Source organism: Brachyistius frenatus, unplaced genomic scaffold (genome assembly GCF_029030835.1).
Source record: "Brachyistius frenatus isolate BFR_SWC_R1_liver_20210118 unplaced genomic scaffold, ASM2903083v1 Contig_60, whole genome shotgun sequence".
Lineage (NCBI taxonomy): Eukaryota > Metazoa > Chordata > Actinopteri > Embiotocidae > Brachyistius > Brachyistius frenatus.
In genome coordinates, this window is record NW_027210659.1 from 1,722,271 (window position 1) to 1,746,684 (window position 24,414).

Consider the following 24,414-nt stretch of genomic DNA (forward strand, 5'->3'; position numbering starts at 1 on the left):
AATCTTCGGGCCCTCGGGTGGCACTGCATTAAATACAGACACAATTCTGTAGTGGAAATCACTGCATGACTTCATAAAACGCTTCCAAAAACCATTGTCCCTGAACACAGTTAATCGCTGCAGCCTCAAATTAAGGCTAAAACTCTACGATGCAAAGAAGAAACCATAAACATGACCCAGAAACACCATTGCCTTCTCTGAGCTCATTCAAGATCGACTGAGGCAATGTGGAAAACTGTCCTGTAAAATCAAAATTTTATTTGAAATCTTAATATTCGCTGGGTTAAAGGGAGGGACCACCCAGCTTGTTTTCAGTGCACAATTCAAAAAACAGCATCTGTAACGGTACAGGGATGCATTAGTGCACATAGCATGGGTAGCTTGCACATCTGGAAGGCACCATCAAGGCAGAACGACATATACAGGTTTTTGGGATTCCTTGTTTATTTCAGCAAAACAATGCCAAACCTTGTTCTGCAAGTATTACAACAACATGGGTCCGTAGTCAAAGAAGTGGCCTGCATGCAGTCCATACCTGTCACCCATTAAAAACATTCCGTGCATCCTTAAACAGAAAATATGCAAAGGAGAGCCAATAGTATAGTATATCAGAGACAACATTTCACTTTCAAAACTCGAGCAACATATTTACAGAGGGTTGTGAGAAGAAGAGGTGATTCAAGACAGTAGAAATGCCCCTGATCCAACTTTTTTGACAAGTGTTGCTGGCATCAAATTCAAAATGGCAGCGTAAATGTACCAACAAAGCAAATTGCCCTTCAGTTATCCTCTACAGTGTTACTTGTTTTGAGGTCACAATACTCCCAATTAGAGTACCCATCTTTTACAATTGCCAGCAAGTGACAAAATATTCAAATTGTCTCTCTGGCACCAGCTCTTGTCAGACATTAAATAAAGCGTGATCTCTGTTTGCTTCTCCTGGAGACAGACGGTCAAACAGCATCTTTCAGTGACTTCACCAGTTTGATGCAGACCTCAGGTAGCTTTTGTGAATCTTTTTCTTTTGGAAATGGAAGAAATTCTAAAGTTGGGGAAAATAAATAAAAAAAAATTGATCCCCCCACAGCAGTGCAGCATCTGCATTCAAAGTAAAGATAAAAAAGGCACGGCAGGGTACATTGAACCTGCCCGCAAAAACTTGGACAGCCAAGGACACAGGCACCTTGTAAAAACCTTTTATCCAGACCACCTTTGCTGAGCACACCTGCTCGCATTTAGTGGTCCCCTATTTTGCATTGCTCACATTCACAGAGCAGCTGAAGTCATTAATTTCCCTCTGCACAGACTAACCACAATTCAAAGGGAGCCTAACTACAAAATAGAGATTTGGTAATTACCCGACCCAATCTCAAAATCAATTCCCTGACCACTCAAATGCATCCTAAATACATTTTCTTTATGTGTAGGTCTATCAGGACGAAACAGGAAGGTTTAGCATTTAATCAGCACTAAATACTATTGCAATTTTCCCTTGCTTCAGCTGAGTTGTCTGCTGCAATAGTGATTAGCGTAACAATTACAGCAGTAAGTGGTGTGGCAGTGTGGAAAACATCTTACTCCAAGCTGTCTTCTTTTACCACTTATTCTTAGCAAGTTCACTCACTCCCTCCAGCTAGTTCACATTTTCAAGCAGGATAACAAACTGAAGACTACTCTCTTGATATTTTGTCCCTTCCTCCCTAAAGTTGCTATAAGCAAATTCTTTTCACTACATTATATAAGTGTGAAATGAGTTGCTTAAACCATGTGCAAAGTTTGAAAACTTTGTCGCACTGAAATGTGGAGTTAGAAATGGGTCTGAATCCCATGCCTCAAAACTGGAAATAAGAGGTGCTGAAACAAACAGCACATTAACCACACACACTACTGAGAGAAGGAGGACCGTAAGCAACAGAAACACGTATCTAAGCTTTCACTCTCCCTTTCTGTTTCTGTGAAGTCCATTCACGATGGATGATTACACCTGTTACGTTGTTGGCAAAAAAAATCTGCAAGTGTAAAGTTCACACAAACTATTTATTATCACTGTAAAATGAAATATCAAAATATCAAAGGTTGCATAACATTTGCCCCCAGCATAGTAAACCAATGTACACAGTGCTGCCTCTTCTACTGTAGAATCAATAGTAAAGTTCATGTCTGTACAAAAGTGTATATCCAACCCTGTCAGATGTGAAAATCACTAAAGTGATCAATTCTTTAAAGTAAACAAACACACTAAATGTCATAAAAAAATAACGACGTGTGGATTGGTGAGAAAATTGGGTTCAGAGATTAGAACTATAATTAAAACTGCAAGCAGTGATGTACGGGCCCTCGCACTCCCTTGCGCCGTCTCCCTGAAGCCGTCTCCCCGACGTGCAGCGCGCGAGGGACCGCATATCCCCACTTCTCGCAAAACAGGTATATAATGTATGGTCTCACCACGCTGGATGTATGTCACATATTTCGTGAGGTTTCAAACATCCCTTGACCTTAAACATCAACTTCCTGTGTCACGGCGAGTGAGCCGTTTGGCCACGCCCACTCGCAAAACACACATCAGATATACATCTGACCACGCCGGATGTATGTCACACATTTCGTGAGGCTTCAAGCATCCTTTGACCCTAAACATTGACTTCCTGTGTCACGGCGAGACATCAAACTTTGCCGCATCGTGACGGCGACGCCCATTGACAAAGTCGAACAAATGTCTCAATATATCATCAACTACGTGTTTAGGTTATTGTGACCCAACTTTAGGTTCATGTGATCAACCAGCTCGACGTAGAATGTGAAAGTATGAAAAGTGTCATTTCCAGTGGCCAACAGGGGGCGCTATGACTATGAGCGAATATTACCACACAGGGGTCTTCAGGGCGGGGCTGTTATCATACCTGTGATGTTTGGAGAAGGTCGGTCCATGTACATAAGATTTAAAGCAACTCGTAATTTCACGGCGAGACGCTCAAAATGGCCGCCTCTTACGGGCGCACACTTCGACGAAAACAAATTATTTTGATAACTTTTAATCCCAAACATGTTATCTATCCATAGAAACTAAATTCAAGTCGGTGGGACAAAATCCCGAGGACAAGTTCGACAAAGTACAACGTGTCAGAATCGCTCAAAATGGTGACTAAATTAAAAATGGTGGACTTCCTGTCGAGTTGACGTAATGGTGCAATGTAACCTTTTTGTGCATCTAGGTGTGATACACGTGTCCACCGGATTTTGTGAATTTAGGTAAATGTAGCCGCTGGGGCATCTCTTTAGGGGGCGCTCTCGAGCCATTTGGCCGCGCCTACTTCCGACTCCACTAGAATACAACATTTTTCGCCGGGAGACATATGTGTATCCACTTTCATGAGTTTTTTAATATGATGAAGCCTCCAAAAAGGCAAATCACTTTACGTAAGAACGACTAACGACTAAGAATAAGAACATTTTTACGAAAAACAATAGGGCTTTCGCACCGATGCTCGGTGCTCTGGCCCTAATTAACACCTTACGGTTGAACGCTTCCACCAACCAATCAAGTTGCAGTTTACGCTCATATCTGTCCAGACTCTTATAATTATGTAGCGAATACTTCAAGGAATCCTTACATGTTTACATGCATGGCCAATGACGTTAAAGGACAGACAACATGCAAATATAGCTATTGCTGCGAAGAAAGTACAAATTGTCAAATGTGGACTTAACAGCACAGAAGACCGATACACCACCATATCCACAGTGGATACCCAAGAGTAGTGTCACTAATTCAGGATCCGACAAAGTGTTAAATATGGTCACAACCTGCCCTTCTGTTCTTCATTAATGCTATTGAATAAATGCCCAAAAAGGTTTTTTTTTGCATAACATTTTGATGTCACAGTGAAATTAATCTTTGATCTTTTGGATATAAAATGGCATCGCCACTATTTCATCAATAAGACATTTGTGTAAAAGGCTGTCTGAAATTGATGTATGAATTCTGGAGTTGTGGCCACAAATGTGTTTTGAGGCCACAGTAACTTTTGACCCCCAAAATCTAATCAGTTCCTCCTTGAGTCCAACTAGATGTCCGTGCCACATTTGAAGAAATCACTTCAAGGCACACAAGAATGGAACAAATGTGAGATGACAGTGACCTTGACCTTTGACCTTTCGGCCCCAACTTCCAGTCAGTGTTTGTTTTTCTTTGTTTTTATCCAAGTGGACGTTTGTGCCAAATTTGAAATTCTCTGATAGTGTTCCTAAGACAGTGCATTCATGAGAATCGTACAGACGGACATGAGGGACATCAGGTCACAGTGACCTTAACCTTTGACCTTTGACACCCAAAATCTCATCAATTCATCCTGGGGACCCAGTGAGTGTTTTTGACAAATTTGAAGGAATTCCTTCAAGGTCACGTCATGAGATGGAGGGATGGACGAACGACACCTGCTAACCCCAAAACATAATTCCTCAGTCTGTGGCTACTGTCATCATGAAGGCAATACAAATAGAGCTTTGCAGTAATTCTGTTAGACACATAGCTGAAGTCATGAGACCCTTTCTGTTCAGTCATTCAGGACTTCAGTCTGTCTACTAAATTAGCACGCTTCATAACTGAGGCATCGCTCATTCATTCTGCCAGCTTTGTGCGCACAACATTGCTTGGCCTATAAAAGATCCTCAACTCATCTCCTACACCTCCTCATCCTCCTGCATTAGAAAAACGATTTTGTTTGTCCATAGTGTCTTCATTCATTCAACTGTTATGAATGTCAGGCTTTGATCTCTGTCTCATGTTCAGAATGATCCCGAGCATCACTCCAGCAGAGTTATCGTCAGACAAAAATGTAAGTTATTCTGAAATATTGGTTAAAGCTGACATCTTGCCTGAGCTGTCACAAAAAAGCAAAAAAAAAAAAGTTTTTGGGGAAAGTGCCCTTCAAACCTGCAAAATAACAGATCAGAAAGCTGCCTGGTTCTCCTGTGTGGGTGATTTTTCCCACTGAGCAGCTCTTTATAGGCAGGATGTAACTTAGCCAGCAGCAACACAGCAGGCACAGTTAACCCTTTAATGTTGTCCATTTGTTATGTGTCACTTGTTTGTTAGATTGCTTAATGAAATACAGTGAACCCTCGCTATAACGCGGTTCACCTTTCACGGTCTCGCTGCTTCACGGATTTGCATCGTGCATTGAAATCACATTACGACTATATGTAACGTAGATATATTTAATGTCCAGTTCTATCTATTTCAATTGTAAAATAAAGGTTACTACTTCACGGATTTCGCCTATCATGGTTTCTATTTGGAACGTAACCCCCGCGAAAAACGAGGGTTCACTGCACGGTGGTGCAGTGGTTAGCACTGTCGCCTCACAGCAAAAAGGTTCTGGGTTCGAATCCGGTCCTGGGCCTTTCTGTGCGGAGTTTGCATGTTCTCCCTGTGCTTGCGTGGGTTCTCTCCGGGTTCTCCGGCTTCCTCCCATCATCCAAAAACATGCACTTCAGGTCAGGTTACCTGGCGCCGCGGTCGTGGCAGCCTGCTGCAGCATCTCCCCCCTGAGAGCCCCCCTGCTGTAGTGAAGACATTTCCCCTCGGGGATTAATAAAGTGTATAAAATCTAAAATCTAAATCTATCAGAAAATGTCCTGGTAAAAAGACAAAGCTGCACTTATCATGTGATGCAAATCTGTATTCATTTTAAATACTGAAAATTGTACCAAAGAGAAATATTACACGAGAAATATTATTGTCTTGAGAACACCATTTAAAAGCAGAAAAAACAAAAGTGTGTCTTCCACACATTTTCATACGTGCTGTCGGAGAAATAATGAAGGAACAAAATTCTGCATTCATCCAAAATTGTCCAAGAATCTGACAGTAACTTTATTGAACAGCTTCATACAGTTGTAATATGATTTTAAAAACGGTAACATTCAATGTGGCTGTCAGTTACTGCTCTTTCTTTTCGTTATCTGGGAACCATTTTATTTTTTTTACCATATTGCTTATTGTTGGTCTTGATAACTCAGTCAAAAGCGCTTCAGTAAGCCCATCTGAACTAATATATTGTTTCTGGCGACAACTTATAGCTGTGAGAAGATTATAAATAATGTATGTACGGTACTGGCAGCATAACAGAATTTCTGACACCTCGTGTGCCACCTGCTTGAGCTGCACACAGTCACGGCTAAATGGAGAGCAGGCACTGTGCCAAGAAGCGGGTCTGAGCTGTTGGGCTCTCCACTTCCACCTTCCCCATCCATTCCTGGATCTGTTAAGAAGCATATCATAATAAACTAGACTAAGAACCTGTAAGTAGTGGTGCCACTACTACTTACAGGTTCATCTCCGCTACTCCACGTATGTGGAAAGCACTTGAAAATATGTGAAAACACGCACAACAACACGAAGCAAAACCCATGAAAACTGTACGACAAGAAATGGAAAAAGTGCTCTGGTTTGACTTTGAAAAAGATGCTTATCGTAAGTCAAGCAGCAGATTATTTGTCCCCTCTGATGATACCGTAGCAGCAAGGTAACCTAAGCAGTGCATTAAACCTGTGCTCACAACATAGCAGTGAACACATCAGCTGTTAATTCGGATAGATTTTCTGAGGAAATGTCGCAGCAGCATAACACAAATCTGCTTGAAGAGGAAATAGATGTTCCCCTGACAACATACTGAGTTTCAGATGTTGACACGGTGAAAGTGGGATTGAAATAACATAATTTCTCCGTCCAACGGTCCACAACTTGTTTACCTTGCTAAATTGGGCTGTGATGTGTCATTACTTGCCAAACAGAATGAAGAAATAGAGGTAACGGCAGGGAATCCGACCTTCTCTGAACCGGGTGACTACATCAAAGACACTTTGGTTTCATTTCATCTGTTCATGTGTGGAAGTGACCAGATGGTAACATTTCTGTTTCTCTCATTGTAGCTAAATACCAAATCTTGTTTTGTTTGCCATTAATAATACAAATAAATGTCCTTCTCAAACATTCTCAGAGGAGAAAAGTGTCGCCTACTGCTTGTAGATTGTTGCTTTTTTTTTTTTTGTTGGTAGCTCACGCGTTAAATATGAAATAAATTTAAAATCATGATAAGGAATGAATCATAAAATGATTCCTCCTATTCTAAATCATTTAATTTATTAATAAGGGTCAACCCATTATCAAATAAAATCTCTTCATCCACTTTAAATGACATCAGAATTAGGCCAAAGGACTGGGCTCACAGATATGATAAAAATCATTTTTCTGTACCCTTCCCCAGATCTGTGCCTCGATACAATCCTGTCTCAGAGGTTTACAGACAACCCCTTGGACTTCATGGCTTGGTTTGTGCTCTTGTGGGACTGTATATAGACAGGTATGTGCCTTTCCAAATCATGTCCAATCAACTGAATTTACCACAGGTGGACTCCAATCAAGTTGTAGAAACATCTCAAGGATGATCAGTGGAAACAGGATGCACCTGAGCTCAGTTTTTAGTGTCATGGCAAAAGCTGTGAATACTTTTTCATTTTTTTTTTTTTAATTTTAATAGATTTGCAAAAATTTAAAAACACTTTTTTTCACATTAGCATTATCGGGTTATTGTGTGTGGAATTTTGAGGAAAAAAATTAATTTAATCCATTTTGGAATATAGGTCTGTCACATAAAATGTGGAAAAACTGAAGCGCTGCGAATACTTTCCGGATGCACTGTAACTCAAACAGGTGCAAAAGGCATTTTTGTGAGGAACTATTTTCAGCTTTGGATCAATCCACATTTGATGCTCAGGGCGATGTATGTGGGACAAAAAATAAACTACCATGTCCACATTTATTATAACAAAGGAAAATGTCACCAAATGAAACAGTGTAACTAACTAATGTGTTTTTAATTTTCCTGATCAACACTAGAGCTGTATGACACTTAGCAATTAAATGTGTTAGGGACACACACACCACTTAGATGCTCAAAGCTCGGTTCACTAGTGGTTTGTTTTTTATAAACAGTTTTGGCACTAAGAAAAATATGAAATAATTCCAGCCCTAAACCTCATTTCATAGCTTTGCCATCGTCATTTTTCAACAAATAATGAATTTATGATACCATTTGATTAAACCATAAAATGATTATCCATTTTAGTCATTTTAAATTAGTTTGACCAGTGTAAGCTATCTGGTAATGCAAGATAATGCGTAATGTGCATCACCATATTCATGCATTTGGTATAATTACAATTACAATTACAGCAGTTAGCATTGATAAATACCAGTGAAGTAGCAGTAATTTGGTTGAAATTAAAACTCAAATTGATCGTCTTTATCAACAAATAGTTTGAAGGCTAGTCAACATGTGACTTAAATTAGTATTAGCATATAATATTAAAATACCCTATGTAGAATTATAATAATAATATTATTATTGATGGGTGAATTTTTTTCCCCTCAGTATTTATAAAATAAAAAAAAATCCCCAGTACTGCTTTAGCCCTGAATTTTGCATGGGATGTCTTTTTGTTAGTCATGTGATAACGTTTTCACACTTGAACCACTTATTTTTGCTGATCAAGAGTGGACCTTAGCATTGATACTTTTTATCACGCAATTACTGTTCTCCAGTCAGATCAAGCACTGATCTCCATTGCTGAGAGTTGTAATTGTACATGTGGAAGAAGCAGTTGTACTGTAGCTGTAGTAAAAAGTTGTTTTGTACCCTCTGGATGACCCTGTACCAAACACATAACTATTGCAGTCATTGGTAGAAATAGTACAAAAGTTGTCAGTTAGCCATGGTCGTGGTGGAAACAGTAGCAGTGGTAATAGTTACAAGTTGGCACTGGTCATAGTGAAAGGAAAACCAGCTATTGCAGCAGCAACAGGGCCCTGTGGTAAACCTACTTCAGCAGCAGTTTCCAAGGCTGTGAAGGTAATTCTAGCTTGATAATCAGACAGGGTGAAATTTTATTTTGCAATCAGCAGCTGCAAGATGAAGCACATCCTGCCCATTGAAGCTGTGACGACCACAAGCACTTTGATTTTTTTTTTTATAATGATCATACCAGCTTTAAAGTTGTTTTCTGTCTATTTTCATGAATGTAGCTGTTTTTCTGTCTCCTATATGGGAATATGATGTCCCCATTCGTAATCTTACCTTCACGGCCATTACCATCAAACCTATGGACAGTATGAGCAGAATTCGATAGGTGGGCTGAAACCACCTGTACTATTGAAAATAATTATACAATTTTATTTTCATAAAACTCCTCCCAGTTTTTTTTTTATCAGATTACTTTAAGGGCTGAACTTTACATCTTTTAAATCCTGACATTTCACACATATCCACATTCACTTTTTGTGTCAGTATGGCCAGTAGTAGATGCAACAGAAACTTGTCTGACCACAATATTTTTGGCTGCACTTCTTTCAGTCATGTTGATATGGCTGTATTTACTTATTAGAGGATATGTGATAGCTCATCACTTATTGTTGAGAAGAAATGTTGTCATGGGATTTTCTAAAGAAAATGTATTGATTTCTAAGATTTTCTAATTATCTAATCTAGAATTATCTAGAATAATGGTTGAAACAACAAGTCGTTAATACACATAGATTATCATAGGACCATACTTTGAGTTTAATACAGTATTGTTTATTTTAATCAGATAGAGAAGCCTAAATACAGCTCCTTAATCTGAATGATTAAACCATAGCAGAAAGTCACACTAAAAACTGACCACAGACAGTATTTAAAAAGCAGAATCATCATTGTCACAGCAGCAGCAGCAGTATAAATGTCATTGCAGTACTAATAACCCAGTCTGCACTGCTTTCTGTCCCAGCAGCAGTTACCATCTTATTTGTGCATCCTACCTTGTAGCTGGTAGTCCACAGAGATGTCAGAGGGGGACTGCAGTAGAGCTGACCTGCGGTAAACCACATGGACCCGGCCCTGATCCTCCAGCTCTTGAGTGCCTTTCTCCAGCGGCTCAATGAAGTACTCATCTGAGTCGGTGCGAATCATCCCCGCCTGCAACACAATACCAGGTCAGTGACTGTGTAGAACCATGCTACTAATGCAACGAGTCAACCTGCCTCTGTACGTAGAGGAAACGTGGTCTTCCTTTACCCTGATAGAATTAGTGCTCTGACACTACCAAACAAGAGGCTCTCAACATCTTCATTTCCCTCAAAAACACCATGATCCCTTAATATTAAACAGGATTAAGCCGATAAGATTACAAATCTAGATATTTATTGTATTACACATGAATGGTGTTTTCATGAAAATCAGTTTTTCTGTATCAATGTGTAAATCTATGCATCACGCTCCTTGAGGATCTAATGAGACCTCTTAAAAAGTGCGCACTTGTTATTGTCTAATATATGTACACCAAAAAAAAGACTCTATAATTGCCTATTTAACATAGAAATATGTATACATGTATGACAACGCAAAGGCAGATGTACTGATGTATTATTTAGTAATATATTCGAGAGAAAGCCTTTGTGATTACCTGCTTTAAATGCATTGAGGTCTTTCAGTGTGCCATTGTTACATCTTGTTGTGATTCTGTTCCTGCAACTTTTTATATCAGTGTGGAAATATCATCTGGTTACCCAACAACTGCTAGTGGAGATCAGAAAGCGCCAAATCATTAGTGACACATTGGCACAAAATTGCTTTGTGATGGCTACCTGCCGCTCTCAGATTTCCTGCAATAAGAAGCCAGTCATGTCTGTTGTTAATAGCAGCTACAAAGGCTCCCACTGTGCAGCTGACACATTCATGTACAAAAAAATTGAATTTACAACTCATCAAGTCCAAATGATGCCATCAAGCATGTTGACTGATTAAAGCTGCATCAAAACGCACCATATGGTCAAGGCTAAACCATCTGTAGCCATTTCTCTGTAATTACTCTGCAATTACTGTATTATTGCATTTATCTTCTGAATGTGCCCCTTAGATCTGTCAAAAATATAATTCAAAAACATGAACAGGATTTTAGACCCAATTGTGAAAAAAAGAGAGAAAATCATCATCTGTTAATATGGAGTTTGCTTTGTTTATCTCACTTCACTTCAAAACCAACAGCAGCCAATGAGACAGGAGAAACACTAAAGATTTCATGTTTGGCAATCACATCCATCCATTACTAATTATTTCCCCTTAGCAGAATAAAAAAAGCTGTTCCAGTGCACCTGTATGTGGACATAGGCACCTCTCACAGAGCCTCAGAGGAATATGTTCCAGCTCTCTGTCGGCCCAACTCCACCTCGCAGGCCTCACTTTGCTCTGGCCTCTTCACTAACACTCTGTTGGACTGCACACATATGGTGCTTCGCAACCAACACTCACACTAAACTCATTTCCAACTCCAACAGTCCCTTATCAACCGACACTCTCTTTATCCTCCTATTTACAAGAACTAGTGGCTGTGCTCCAGTTAGAATTTTGATTCAAGTTTCCATGTAACGTTGATGCTGTGTGACTGAGAGTCTCCCAGTTCCTATTAATAAACAAATAAAATTAACTGGATAATCATATGTAGAAGTGCTGTAAAAGATGAGCAGCCAGCTTGTAAAATTACATCCAGATGACCTCTTGCTGATGTAGTAGGAGGATAAACATGATCAGCCATTAAGATTAGTGCTTCTTACTGACAATTTGAACAGTATAACGTAGCCGTTCAGTTTTGTTACAGTTCAAGAGGACCATATTTGTCCTGGCAACAGTACAAGGTTTATTCTAATCTGGTCATGGTGCCGGCATGTGTCCCATATAAACTGGATCATTTCAGTTGGCCATCTGTCATATCGGCGTTAATGAGGAACTACAATATAATATATGCATAAATAAACATATTTGCGCTTTGGTTGATTCATTTTTCATTAGTGATAGTACAAAAAAAAAAAAAATGTAAATAACATTGTTAGGTTTGGAGAAACATTGTGGTTAAGGTTGAAATAAGTTATCTGCTCCAGTTAGGGACAAATTGTGGATTTGGGTTGAGGACCTTTATGGTCATGAAGACAATACTACAACACTTCAGGTTAGACTACAATTATTGTTATGGCTTAAAAAGAACAACATTAAAACAGGAAACTCCACCTCAACCTTCTCCCTATGCTTACTTTGTTGCTCCATAACAACATCACGTCTTCCTTCATGCCCACCGTGATGACAGCAGCCACTACAGGACTCTGTCACTTAAAAGTTAACATATGTTGTTTAGAAGGGCTTGCTGAAACGACCGAGGCGCTCAGGATGTTAATATAGATGACAAACATTTGAGTTAAATGGCTGTTTTATTTACCATCACACACTGACTCATGTTGTTTCATCTGTTTCCCTTTTTTTTGTGACACGTCTTGCAGGCACTACAAATCTGCATTACCACCCTCTACAATTACACTCACCCACATGCTCATATGCGTACAAATTTACTGGTGCTGATTACATTTCTAAATCCTCATCTCTGATCATCAAAATGACATACTTAGAATTTTTGTTTCCCCTTAACAACTTAAAGTGGTTTCGATGTAACATTTGCCTTCATTCAGTATGTGTCAATCAATCCATCCTTTCAATATCGATATCTGCTTTAATCAAGAACAGGATCACAGAGGGGGCTGGAGCGCAGCTCACTTTGGAGAAAGAGATGTACACCCTGGACAGGTCACCAGCCATCCAGCTCTATGAATGTGCAAACAGACTTTGCAGTTATCTCTACCCAAGCCTTACGCCTCTTGCCTGCAGTTCAAGATTGCAGCTCAATAGTTCCGGAAATCCCCACCCTCAACTTGGATAGGTATGTGATCTATGAAACCTATGTATGGAACAGAATTCGTATTTTTGAGACTGTACGAATTTCAAAACAGAAATGATCTGCCATGTTTACTGCTTATGCTGTCATGAAGCACATAAAACACTGTTAAAAAGATTAAAAGCATGATTTTTACTTTTTACTATTTGTGTCTCACTAATTTGGCAAAACAAAATATAAAGATGTGTGAGAAGGATCACTCAAAACATGCTGGTGCAGAGTCTACAGTACATCTGCTAGCAATGTTAGAAGAAATAAAAGAGTGAGCCAAAAGCAGTTTTCTGTCTTTACTCTTCACGGTTCATTTATGCAGCTACTATACATATACAATACTACAGAAATGACAAGCATGTTGGATTCAGAATTAAAATCCCTGCACATCTCATTGCATTTAAAAACCACGCAGAAAGCTTTGGACTGAGATTGTTTGTTCTCTTTGATGCAAATCCAAAGAAAATGCAGAAAATGACACAGACCTACTGAAGTGGCCAACTGTACACAGTGAACATAACACAGACCTGGGCATACGTTGCGAGCTCACAGTACAAAACATATAGATGCAAGAAATCTGAATTTTGTTCACACTCAAGAGAACTCTATAATTGACAGCGCTGATGATAGCCAGAGGTTAACTGATGCTGTGCAGAAGATGAACACAATACAAGAATCCAATGATCTCTGATGTGTCCTTCTTACCAAAGAAAACAGCCCCTTCTGCACAGTGATGGCAATATGGGGGTGTCAGAGAGAAATGAAGAAGAAATTGATTTTCAGACCCGCATGGATTTTAAGAAATGCCTCATAGCTTCCATGACACCCTCGGTCAGGTATATAATAAACCATAGAAATCATGTTGGACGAGTTCATATAAGGGAATGTTTAAATTTACATTTTACTTGCCTTGCCTTATTACTTAAACAGATTTGTAGCAGGGATTTTGTCCTCCGCCAATTGTTTGTATTTATCTTCTACCTGCAGGCATTACTTGCAGACAGAGATTCTAAATATTGTGTTTGTCAGCATACATTATCAGGCTGTAGTGCAGTTTTCTTAGTAATATATACCATTTGCCAATTACTGACATTCACCAGCAGCATTCAGGGACAAGGTCATCCATCCTGAATAATTCCTGGCATTACACCCATTTTATTTACTCTGTGCTCATCTAACACCTTGGTTGACGCCTCAAATGTCAACGAAACAAATTAATGTTCAAGACTGGAATGCTGACGGTGACTGAGCCTGGAGGCACATTTTGAATCTAAGTGAAATGAATTCATCATAGCTCACTCCTATTCACTGGATAAAAAAGGACAAAAGTTGAACATCTCAGAAAATAATAGCTTCACTGTCGGATCAGTTGAGCAGAAGCATCAAGCAGAACAAAACGATCAGCAGAGGAAGACTCCAGATCTGAATCTCTCCTCACATTCATAATAAAAGAGGTTGCAGGTAAAGCGCTATCTCAGCAGCTGAAAATGCCACTTTATTGCTTAGACTTGGCCACATCAACACAATCATGCCCGCTTATACATAATAAGACTGAAAGCTGACATTTTGATATTGATCAAAGGCATGTGGGGGACTCTTTGGAGGATATCGAAGCTCTTTCTGCATGTAAGAAAACAACTACCATTGTATGCACTGTCTGTAGCAAAGTGTTATCTTTTTTTTTTTTAAAGAAAACTCTTCTACGCAACTCTTGGGGATGAAAACTGTCGCAGCACAACAAAGTTGTAGTCAATACAGTGGAAACTGGTCCTTTAATAGCTTTTGAATCTGTTTATCTGAGCATGTGGTACAAAAGGTGGCTGGCTTCCTGTGAAATCAAGAATATAATTTAAAATTCTCTTGATGACTTACAAAGCCCTACATGACCAGGCTCCATCATATCTTAGAGATCTTATAGAACCATATAATCCTAGCAGAGCACTTCTCTCTCAGTACGTTGGTCTACTTGTGGTTCCTAGAGTTTACAGAAGTAGAATGGGAGGCGGAGCTTCAGTTTTCAGGCTCCTCTCCTGTGGAACCAGCTCCCAGTTTGTGTTGGAGGGGCAGGAACCCTCTCTAGCTTTAAGATTAGACTCAAAACGTTCCTTTTTGATAAAGCCTATAGTTAGGGCTGGCTCAGGTAGACCTGAACCAACCCTTAGTTATGCTGTTATAGGTCGAGGCTGCTGGGGGACCTCGTTACATGCTGAGCTTCTTTTCTTTCCTCCTACTCTTTAACTGACTCATACCTCACCATCTTTTTCTCTCCCATAGCTTTTTCTTATTGTCTGTTGTCTCCATTCAGTTCTCTCGCTCGCGTAGTTTCTCTTCTTTCTTTTGCAGATGTCCTGTCATGGAGCTGCATGTCTCTGCTCTGCGCTTCTCGTCAACACTAACAGTTCTTCTCTTGTATCTCTATGCTGTCCTTTTCTCTCTCTGCTCTCCTCTCACCCCAACTGGTCGAGGCAGATGGCCGCCCACCTCTGAGCCTGGTTCTGTTGGAGGTTTCTTCCTGTTAAAGGGAGTTTTTCCTTCCCTCTGTTGGAGGTTTTTCTCCCTTAAAGAGGAGGTTTTTTTCCCCTCCTAGCTTATGTGGGAATTGTTGAATTGTTGGGTTTCTCTGTATAATATTGTAAAGTCTTGCTGTAAGGACTTTAATGTGTTAAGTGCCATGAAATAACCTGTGTTGTGATTTGGTGCTATATAAATAAAGTTGAATTGAATTGAAAAGGTAAAACAGCCGAACAGATAAGAGAGCAACTCGTTCAATCCCTACTATGATTTGTGTAAACACAGACACCAGTGTGTTGTGTGAATATCTTCCAGGAACATGCTTGCTGTATCTTAACAAAACGAAAATCCTCGTCTCAGCGATTAAAGCGTTTAGTAATCTGTATCTACCAAAGGAAGTGCAGCGCTCTCACACATTTAAATTAAATGAGATAAAAGCAATTGGACATAGCTGTGCTGAATTAATTTCTCATCTGTCCTTAAAGCAGACACGTTCCATAAAAAGGCATTACTCTCCTGCTTGTTCTTCTTGAATAACACCCTCAAACACACTGAGGAAGGAAAGGCTCAAAAATTAATTTTCAGCTTATTGCAATTTTTCATCTTCTTCCAGGCCAGGATGAGCTGAATGAACTGATTACACATTTAGGGAAGATAAATGAGAATTTTTGCATGTTGAATATTACCATACAAATGCTGAAACAAGATATATATATATATATATATATAAAAAAAAACATAAAAGTAATGCTATCTTCTCTTACGTTCCTCTACACAGCACCTTAAACACACCCTAACATGTTTCAAAGTTTACAGCCAGACTCGCAGTCCTGAGTCTGTGACGCTCTTACAGAGCAAAGCAGAAGTTTCAAAAGGAAAAGACAACTTCAGTGCAGTTAGAGCTTCACCACTAGTTATTAAAACAAAGTCCAACTTAGCCTGTGGTTGTAAACTAAAACAACCAACATTTAGCTTGTTAACATTAAAGTAATGTTCAGATGGACATTAGTATTCTGTCAAAGAATGCAATGGATTCACGGTTTGTAGGCAGAGGGCTCTGGCAAAGAAACAAAAACATACATAAAAGAAGTTGAACTCAGCTCAAACCAGCAATATTCAGCAATCAAATACTTTTAAGTGAGCACTCCTGCCAGATTTAAACTACAAGTACAACAAGCCGGAGGGAAGATACAATTATGATCGCATCCATATAGCTTTCCCGAGTTTGAAGTTCTGTCTAATTGTGTTATTATTAAACCTCTATTCAGTGTTTTACCATTTGATAATCCTTAATCTGTTTCCCAGCCTTCCTGAATCATAAAACAACTTTGAACCGATACGTGAAGTAACACAACCTCAACGATGCTGCCTCCTGCAAATCAAAGAGTTGGGCACACAACGTGGAATTGGTAAACTGAAATCATCAACCCTCAGCCATGCGGCTAGAACAGCTGAAAATCACTGGTTTAACATGAGGGAAAGGAATATGCCTTTGTTCCGCCCTACATTTTAACCTGGCTGCTTATACAGTATAAAACCTTAGGAGATAAAATACAAGTCCCAGTGTGCCTTCCAAAATCAAACCATTAGTAAAAATAACCGGAAAGTAAATTCCAATAAGCATAAAAGTTTGTTATTGAGCTACACACACACACACACACACACACACACACACACACACACACACACACACACACACACACACACACACACACACACACACACACACACACACACACACACACACACACACACACACACACACACACACACACACACATTCTCACAGAGAAGAAAAGTAAATGCATTGTTTTATAGTGTTTCATATAAATTATCAAACTATACGGTGTGTATCATTACACACTTCTTAGGTAGTGCTTTTTCATGTAGGAATAATACACACAAAATTTTAAGCAAAAACAATCCTCATATTAAAGAAAACATGAAGCATATTGTACCCCTATATAGAATGTGACACCTCAGGGACAAATAATAATGAGCACAAATAGAAAATAAATTCACAAGGGCCCTTGTCTCTAGTTGCACATGGATCCGAGCAGCCTGTCACAGTGACACTGCCTCCAAAGTATAATTATCATTGAGCAAAAGCATTTCCTTGTGGCTATTGTGGCCTTAAGGAGGAGAATTTTTTTTTGTTGAACAAAAGCAGATGAGATTACATAATGTGTTCCTCGGAGTTCATTGAGCTCATTAGGTATTTGTAAAATATTTGTTTTCTGTGTTATTCTTGTTTTTTCAGTAATAAGGCTCCTACTGCTCTACTTGAAAGAAATAAACTAGGGCTGAGACAAATTATTTTCTTTTTTTCAAATGAATCTACATATTATACATGATTTCCTCAATGAATCGATTATTTATTTTGCCTACAAACTTTTAGAAATTCATGAAAAATTACAAGACAACCTCCGATGTCTTGTTTTATGTGAGCAACAATCCAAAACCCAACAAAACACTGTTTACGGTGTGATGCATGACCAACATTCAGACCCTCTCAAAAGAAAAGCTGTTCTAGTACAAACCACAACAGGATGTAAAGACAGGATTTAGCACAACACTAAAATGAGTTAGAAATGTCCTGTTTAATCTATAGGTCATTCTCTTTGAAATAGGGACTGAAAGACTTTTACTTTAGAAAGATATTACTTTTATTCCAAACAGCTAAGGCCTGTGACATCACCAGCCTAATTGATGGAAATAAGCTTTGAGCTGTTTGAATTACTATGAGACACCATTCCCATCCAACCCCCAGAGACCATCTCTGAGCAGAGATATACAGAATGTGACCAATTTGCTTATCTAATAATTAGCTGTAGGGCGTTGGAGCCTGTCCCAGATAACTCTGCTTGAGAGAATGAGAACACACCGGGCAGCTTGGCAGGTTACATTACACACTCATGTGTGAACAGCAATTTAGAGTAACCTCTTAACTTAACCTGCATGTCTTTGGATTGACTGAATGTTCGAAATCCAGAGACCTCTTGCTGTGAAGCAACAGTTCCTGACACTACACCACCATACCACCACTTAGTGTTATCATCTTCATGATACCTGAGTAAACTCCATCCACTGATGAAGACCCAACATAAAGCAGCAGAGAAAACAAGTATATGGACTTTGCTGGCTTTCTTAGTGCTGAGCACTGCTTTCTCGTCTTTGGCGTGTGTCTTCCTGTCATTTAATCATTGATGCAGTTCTGTTAGTCCTCTGTGACCAAAGGTTTTATCATCCCTCTATTGACTGATGAAAGAGACATGTTAAGCCAGCATTTCTCAGATCGGCTGCTGATTATTTGTTGACTGACCTCTATGATCCGGCCTCTGGCACAGTTTAAAGAGAGTTTTAATTATTATTATTGATAAAAAATATTTTTACAGTGTAAAATTTCAACTTGGTATGCAGCAGCGTGTTTTGAGGAGAGGGTTCTGAATTGTGAAAAGCCAAGGTCAATACACAACAGTAATCAAAATATTTGATAACAGATCAATTCATTAAATTACAAAAACAAAAATTCCATTGTTTCAGCAAGAGTTGCTGCTCTTTTCTATGAATAATAAAAAAAAAAAAGGGAATTGCACTGCTGGGTACGAAGTTATAAGATGAATGTCTTTGGGTTGATTATTTGGCATCAGTCCCATAAATAGCATAAAAAAACTGACGTAAAAACACATTTTCAAACTACACAGGCTTAAAATCCTGAAAAGTACCTCAGATGTCTCAAATGTTTACAGTGGCACATTGTTTTGGGCCAATATCATAGAAAACAATAGCAGGTGGGTCAACCAGTTGGTACCTGATCACAACCCTCAAAAAAGGGCTCAAGAGTCCTGTGTTCCATCAGTTTAATATCCCCAACATCAGCCCCGGCCAAGCAGACAGGACTCGTCTGCCAAAAAAAACATATGGGATTCAGCTGAAGGGCTCCAGTTTTTTAAAAACAGTCTCTTTCAGTCTAAACTTCTTAAGGAGGTCGGTATGAACGTGCTTTTGCTTGAAAAAAAAGTTGAGGTACTGCAACGTTGAAAAAAGGTCTGGATTCAGCCAGGACACTACCACCTTTCACCCCCGGTGTTGTTCAAAGGTGTGTTTGCTTTCAAAAATGTGAGCAAACCTTCGTCATCATTACCTGCCATTTTCATCCCCAGCCTTTAAAGGAACTTTAAATGGGAAAAAATACACAAGTTCATTTCTTAGGGTTTGCAGGGGGTGTGACTGAAAGTCTTCAATCCCTTGGAAGGGAAGTAAGACGTATTTTTGAGCATCTGTAGCAATAATAAACAAAATTTGCAAACAGAAGCCTACTTAGAAAATTCAAAAGATGGCAGTAAATCCTCTTAGTCATATCCTAAATAAAGTATTTAGAGTAATAATATGTTTGAAATTAAACCTTACTTCTTTTTGCCAAAACTCGAATATTAAAAAATCAATAGACAATCAAAAATTAAGGAGTTCTGGTAAAAGTGGAAGGCAGTGAAAAGTGACAGACTCTGATAGACAACATAGGAATTAATTTTAGTTCTGTCTTTTTGTACTGCTGTACCAAACAGAGCAAACATTTGCAGATGGCTTTGAGGACTGGGAGACCGTACTCAACTTAAAATAAAACCTCACACCAGTGAATGGCTCTCAATGTCTGTCTGAAAGGACAACAGAAACTGTGGGCTCCTCTTAAGTTTATGTAGGTTATGATTCAAAATGTTTAAACACATAAATATCAATAAATGCACCCCGCCGCCCAGCAGCACACACTGAACTGAACCCTCAGCTGCAGTGGAGAAAATTTGGAAGAAATAGCTTGGGTTTGCATATCTTGGTGTGCCTCCCCCCCTCCCTCCGCACCTCAAACCATATACCCAAACAGCTCTGGGGTCAAGCCTCTGCAACAAGCCTTGGCTAAGTCAACAAGGGACATTGAGAACTATTAGTGAATAAAACTCTTGTGCCCGACTACAGTTTGGCTCACTTTCTTCTTCTTCTAATCAAATAGGATATTTTCTTTGCTTTTTTTTTTCATCCATGGCAGCTCAAGATATGTCAAGAGCTGTGCAGGTCCATAATGCTCTTTTATGTCTCTCAGGCCAAAAGTTTAGGTCACTGAACACACGTAGCTCTTAGCAAAATCTTACCGTATCTTATTTGCTCATTTTGTCACTCTTTATGAAGCTCAGCACTGTTAACATTTCCACTGAGGCAAATCTTGCTTGAGGACAACAAAGGATCAGAGAAATGTGCCCTACAAGGCAGGCTGTTGCTCTGAGAGGATACTCTAACTGATGCATTACCCATCAGGCCCGCAGTCTCACACACCACAGACCCAGCGGTGCCTCACCCTTTTGGCTGGCAGAGCTGATTATGCAACATTACACACATTAAGAGGTGGCCAAGTTTTACAGAGCCCCTGGCAAAGTAAAGGTTAATATCAACAGTCACATATCTAGTTGGTGTTATTCTCAGGTCACCTCTTTTTCTGCCCGTCAGTCAATCAGTCTGCCGAGAAAATCTCCTTCATGCAACACAGAGCAAGAGGAGGTTTCTGTTCCAGCTGTCCTGCTTCATGGAAACAAATGAGTGGAGCTAAAGCAGTATTTCATGGTTGCTTTAAGGCATTTCCAGGCAGCTTGCAGTTTGTTTGTCGTGCTGGAATAAAAGCTGGTGCTTCATGGCATGTGAACGTATTTCATGCTGCGGTCTTTTTACCTCTCAAATGTGACACAGATCTGATTGATGTTCATGCATTAGAAAGAAAATTAGAAAGAAAAGCCAACATTTGTGAGCAACTGAGTCATATGGATATATGGCACCCAATCAAACAGATTATTTGAACATTCAAAACTCTACCTGTCAGTGATGCAATGGACAATAAAGGGTCATTTTTCTAATGTTTCTTCTTCTTTTTTTTTTTTTTTTTTGTCCCTGCAGAAAAAGAACTCCTGATTTTTGAGTCCTTCACTTTGTGATGGGTCTGACAATTGCTGTATATGTTCCCTCATTATACAGCTGAAGGATGTGTGTTGAAACAATGCCTACCATCATGCACATATGTGACTGTAAAGCTAATCATTTACATTGTTTGACTCCTAAACAGCCTGCATCTCAGCTTTCCTTTTACTGTCATCAGTGGTGTTGCAATGCCGGTTGTAGTGCTGAAAAGAGAGTGTGGTGCCCTATTGTGTAAAGAAACCAGCCAGCAGTCAGTGGTGTGTACAGCTGCAGCGCTGCAGAAGTGCACCATATCAATACTCTTGACACTTTTTTTCTCCAAATGACGACATAAAACATTTACAGTTCTCTTCATCCAGTTAAAAATACATTAATATTTTTCAAGTGCTTAGATCCAATCAACTCTAAAGTGTATGTTGTAGATGAGAGCCAATAAAACCAAAAGAATGATCAAGATTGTCACATGGTGTATTTATCGATTCTCACACAATTCAAAGCCTCGTTTTGATCCGCTATTGTTTGTCCTGTCAAAGGTGCTGCATTACACGTTAATGCAAGCTCAGCACTTCCTGTTTTCAAATTAAAAACCCTGACCTTTCGTGACAAAACGATCTCAACCCAAAGGTCCTCTCATCACATTTTCTCTGTGCTTTCAAATGCGTCTCATGGTTTTCATCAGCAAAATCAACTGGCCCAAGCATTTCATCATATTCTTAAATAAAAATCTCATAAACCCCACAAACAGCCCTGTTCCTTACTGCTTAATAATCTTGGGATTTTAAAGGGATAGTTACTGGGCCATGAAAGGTGCAGTACAACAAAAAACACAAATATCAGCACATCACCAAACTCTGAAATCACTGTTAATGTTTTGTAGTGGGATGTTTTCAAAAGCTGACATGTTCACAGTTCAACGACTGACAATAAACAATAAGGAACAAAAAAATCATCACATTTGGATCACGCTTCACACAGTTCAGACCTTAATGTGTTAGCCTGCTAACAATTGCTAATTAGCACAAGACACAAACTACATTTCTATCAAATGCCATGGAAATCTGTTCAGTTGTTTTTGAGACATTACACTCGAAACCACAAACATCAATCTCATGGTGTTTCAAAAGCAAAAGCCAGTGGGAACACCACAGTCATGAAATACATCCCCTGGGAACAATGAAAGTTTGTAAAAAAAAATGTCATGGTAATCCATCTGATAGTTGTTGAGATCTGTCAATGGGGACTGCCGAGAGCCACACCGCTATCGTGGCTGAAACAGAAAGTGATGTCTCAATGCAATAGAAATGCTCTTTGCATGTTGTTATAACGGAGTTTAGTTTCACTGGTCTAGTACTGTTTCATTTCAACATAGCTGTGACTAAATACTAATGTCAGAAAGGGGTCACATCCTGGAGAACATATTAGAGTAATTAAATAATAATAATAAATGATGAAGTCAAGCTTACTGGTGGCCTCGCATTATTTCAACACCTCTTAAGTAGAAAATTAAAAGTTTGAATGCTTTTGTGGCCTGGGGCTCCATGACTGATCATATCGTTTATAACACTGTGTGGGAGTTTCTCTTCTCAAATCAGTTTTAAAAGGGGATGATTGATTTCCATCCCTAATCTTCCTGCTTTTCATAGACAGACAAAACACAGACCCAGAGATTAGGTCCTGAGTCCCATCTCCAAAAATACATACAGACATGAGAAGTTCACCCTCTCTGCCTTTCAGGGTAACGATATTACAATAAAATATTTGCAGTATGTGAACTATCAACTCTATGACAAGAGAGCCCTGTGAGCACACGAGTGTACATGAACTTACAGTCATGTAGAGGGAGGAGGAGGGATGTGAATAATACTGTATACACCCACTTCTCACATTTCAAGGTCAGTTACATTCCTTCTTTGTTTACTCTAATCTTTTTTTTTTTTTTTTTTTTTAAAAAAGGTCGTGAGCTGTATGTTTCATATATGTGAAAATAAAACAACCTACATCTACTCTTCTTCTCTCTGTTTACAACAGTACTTGTAGTCTTTTTACTAAAAACCTGGATTTAAACCAGGTGTTCCTTATCAAACACTGTCATTATATCCCATAAACAGACTTAAATGCATTCATGGGGCCCATGTTTCCAAAAACAGTAAATAAGTTGACAATCCTCATTTCAAAGATTTCTGACTTCCACCAGCTTGTATGTCTCTTTTTCTTTTTTTTCTTTTTTTTTTTATCTTTACATGCATAAGATACTGAAGATGGGTACGGGATCTTTATCAGTCTCATAAAAACCCCATTAAGGTCCTCACATTAACCATGAAAAATCAAAGAGGGTCAAGGAGAGTTTCTGAACCACACAAGGCAGCAGTGTTTCTCAGTGGGAAGAAAAGTTTCACAAACAACACAGTTGGCTGCTGGGCAGACTCATGTCAGCCAAGATCTTAGCTCCAGCATTCCTGCTCTCCATACAAATATCAGGGATTATTCCAAGGAAGTGTTTCGGAGGAACACCATGTTAATCCAGCTCGGTATCACGGCAAAGCGTGAAATAATCACACCCGTCCTTGACAGTAAAATGTGAGGTAGCTACGCTTGGCAATGTCAATATGTGAGTTATACGTTTTTCTGTATTGGACGCGTGTGTCTATTTCACGCTTTGAGGCTTGATTATCCTCACTATCTCAAACGTTTATCCCCCAGTGTACAGCTTGTGGTGACTGAGCACTTTGTACAATTAGTCTGTACTAGGCTATTATAAATTCTATAAAAATGGTCATATAAGACATATATTGATAGGTTTGCATATTATCTTTTGCGTTATTTTATATATGCCTTAAAGTGGTTACAATCAATATTTATCAATTAATAACAATGTCTCTCACAATTGTGAAAATAGTGCAAATGTGAAAAGGTGTTGATGATGAATCTCAAGAGAATATCACTTGAATCTGACACATCAGTTTTATGAAGCCGTATAGTGAGTTTCAAGTTTGGAGACAAGATGGTGAACATAGTGGAGCATTGAATAGCTGAGGGGGCAAATCAGATGCATGCCAGCCCACTTTTGGACAATCTATAATTCTAAAATAGATATTTGTTTGGTTGGAAATTCACAGGAGAAAACTCTGATGTAAATGGTCT

General features: G+C 39.1%; 1 protein-coding gene and 1 long non-coding RNA gene across 2 annotated transcripts in view; one reads left to right on the forward strand and one right to left on the reverse strand.

The window, feature by feature from the left end:
• Positions 1-24,414, reverse strand: part of adamts3 (ADAM metallopeptidase with thrombospondin type 1 motif, 3) — a 139,638-nt gene that overhangs the window by 98,687 nt on the left and 16,537 nt on the right. The window contains exon 4 of the mRNA XM_069705990.1: positions 9,857-10,013. Coding sequence (XP_069562091.1) covers positions 9,857-10,013 — 157 coding nt within the window. The remainder of the gene's footprint in view (positions 1-9,856; positions 10,014-24,414) is intronic.
• The window catches only part of LOC138625223 (uncharacterized), a 417,346-nt gene that overhangs the window by 60,753 nt on the left and 332,179 nt on the right, over positions 1-24,414 (forward strand). The window contains exon 2 of the long non-coding RNA XR_011311223.1: positions 15,309-15,351. This is a non-coding gene — a long non-coding RNA (uncharacterized lncRNA). The remainder of the gene's footprint in view (positions 1-15,308; positions 15,352-24,414) is intronic.